The 2,845-nt window shown below is 39.8% G+C and overlaps 1 protein-coding gene across 4 annotated transcripts in view; it reads left to right on the forward strand.

Annotated features, from left to right (window-relative positions):
• CACNA2D2 (calcium voltage-gated channel auxiliary subunit alpha2delta 2) overlaps positions 1-2,845 on the forward strand; it is a 900,071-nt gene that overhangs the window by 60,314 nt on the left and 836,912 nt on the right. For all 4 annotated transcript variants that reach the window (XM_019505183.1, XM_019505184.1, XM_019505185.1 and 1 more), the window contains exon 2: positions 156-237. In XM_019505183.1, the coding sequence (XP_019360728.1) occupies positions 156-237 (82 nt within the window). The remainder of the gene's footprint in view (positions 1-155; positions 238-2,845) is intronic.

Consider the following 2,845-nt stretch of genomic DNA (forward strand, 5'->3'; position numbering starts at 1 on the left):
AAAAACAGAACAGTAAATTTCACTGAGAGCATTGACTCTTCCCCCCCACCCCAATTATCCAGCTTATCTACTAAGTGTCAGGACTCTGACTCTCTCTCTCTCTCTTACTTTTTCTCTTCCTGTTCACCTTCCCTCTCCTTCCCCCACTCTTGCAGGATGCAGTATTGGGCTAGAAGGCTGGAGCAGGAGATTGATGGAGTGATGAGAATATTTGGTGGTGTCCAGCAGCTCCGAGGGGTAAGCTGTCTCTCTTCCCCTTTGTTACTTTCCTTGTGGCACTGAATATTCTCTTCTAGAGATGCTGCCTTTGTGAACACTTGTAATAAGTCACCCTCCCAGCTCTCTCCATGTGCAGGGTCACAGCTGACTCTGCCTCTAGTTGCTAGTCAACCTGACACATCTATCATGTGCATGTGGGTTTTTTTTTTTGGTTCTTTTATTATTATTATTATTCCTCTATCTGTTTTGGCATGGCTGCATGTAACTGCTATCTGAGTTCCTAGTTGTATTCTTTCTCTGTACTACATATTGCATGCACCTTAAATCCAGCTGCTTGTCCTGCCAAGGATTCTTGGTGATTTGTATTTGCCTTGTAAGCTTAACTTTGTCTTGCAGAAACAGGCTGCATTTGGGAAATGTGAGGGCTAATGAGAATTCTGATGCTGGGATAAACTGAAGTCCTTTCTCATTTTGGGAAGCAGTCGCTCTGCATCAGAGTTGGGACAGCGAAAGGAAAGGAAAGCTTGCTTCTGCCTGTGCTCTACCTGCTCTGTGGATAGAGAACATCAGAGCCCTACCTTCCTCTCCTTCTGAACATATCTGTCTTAGCTTTGCTAGTCATTTTAAATGGAGTAATCTGAAATACTAAAATAATGCTAATCTGCAGATCTTAAAGACGCTGGCCTTGTTCAGCATACTAGATGTATTGCTCTATTTTCACAGGGCAATGTGCCTTTGGTTGTGGAGCATGTGTGTTTTGGTTTTTTTTGGATTATTTTTTGTCATCACAGTGGTCTATTGTAGGTAGGCTTATTTTTTTTCTCCGTTTAGCTCCATTAACATCAAAATAATTACTTGCATTTTATGTTGTTTTTTGTGGAGCACTGTCTAAATGTAAAAGTTGCATTGGTTTCTCTTTAAATATGTGTTTTTAAGTGGCTTTTAATTAAACAGATGCAGACTCCTGTGTAGATGTTCATAATTTGGCTTTTGAGTGGTTTCTCTCAATTTAGCTGCAACCTGTTTCTATTTACCTCAAGCTAAATTGATATAAACCATGTTTATATTGATTTAAGAGCATCCACACAGCCTTTCACATCAGCTTAACTAAAGGCCTGGCAGGCAAATAATTTACATTTGGTTTTGTACACTGGTGTAAGTTACACCACAATCAGGAATGGACAGATGGACAATTATCCTAGTGTTGTGCACATAGTATATGGCTATTGCTGTGTCTTGCCATTAGGCAGCAGGGGAGCAAGCAATAACTTATTTGCCTTAAGCGAATGGATGGCCTTGGACATGCAATACCCAAACCAACCTAACTTTAAGCTTGTGAAATCTTACCATTGCTGCTTTTGGAGGGAAGCTTTTCTTTACACTATTAGGCAAAGGTGTACTGATGTAAAGCTGTCTGTCGGTTACTTTTATTAATATCAGTGTAATGCCAATTATACTGATATGACCATTTTATCCGTTCAGTGCTTAAATCTATTTTTCAGTTGCATCTTTTAAATTAGGGCAGCTTTCCATGCAGAGAAATTCTGGGATCAGAATTAGGCTTCCTGGTCTTAAGTTTTTCAGCCTGCTCTAGATGGGATTAGACAACACGGTGGTTGTATGTACAGAGAGATGATAGACGTGTTGTTTAACACAGCATCTGAGAAGGACCACTGCAGAACTCCATACCTGTAATGACAAATTCTTTTAACTTATAGCCATTAGCTTTGCTCTTTGTTCCTTTGCATGGGAAACGGATTCGTCAGAATATAATATGAAATATTCTTAGTGTTGGTACTAAATAAAAATGGCACCTCCTAATTAATTAGCACTTGTCTCCTGTTAGCTAATCAGTCAGTTGCAGGCAGAGTGCATCTTTTCTTTCAGCTTTATTATTCTGGTGGAGTAGAGTGCATCCTGGTGTACTGGAATAGCATAGGACCAGTTGAAACTGGAAGGGTTTTAAGTCCATAATACTAGCAAATTTGGACTCTCAGTAGAAAAAGAAAAATCTATGCGCTAATATTGTATTGGGCAGATGCAAAAAGCTTCCAGAAGAAAGTGGATAAGCTATTGAATTTCTCACCTAATCATTCTGAATGTCATGTTCCAATCCAAAAGAACAACAGCAGATCAATAACTGGGGGACGAGTACTCAAGGATGGAATTTTTTTAAGTGAAATTTTAAAATGAATAATGGCTTCCTTTTTAGAGGCTGGAACTCTAGCTGGTGCAAATCAGCTTAATTTCATTGACCTCCAATCATGGTGTATATAGTACCATTCATCCTCAAAGAGCTTTTATCAGCCACACTTTTAGGGAGCACCCTGAATTACCAGCCAAATACAGGCAAGTCTGGATTGCAGCGTGGTAGCCGTTTCTAAGATTGCACTCTGATACCATAACTGAGTTTAAGACAGCATGCAAAAGGCAAGTGTAATGTGGACTGTCAGATGCATCTAGCATGCATTAAAGCATAAAATGAATATAAGGTGACATGTTTTTCTTATTTTCTACATTGGTCCCCTCTCTTCCTCATCACCATTAGAACAAAGTGTCGATACTATCCATCTCCAGCAAGCTGACACCAGGTAATAAGGGTACAAGACCATCCCAACCACCAATA

This window comes from Gavialis gangeticus, unplaced genomic scaffold, assembly GCF_001723915.1.
Source record: "Gavialis gangeticus isolate Ggan-Ray unplaced genomic scaffold, GavGan_comp1, whole genome shotgun sequence".
NCBI classification, from domain to species: domain Eukaryota; kingdom Metazoa; phylum Chordata; order Crocodylia; family Gavialidae; genus Gavialis; species Gavialis gangeticus.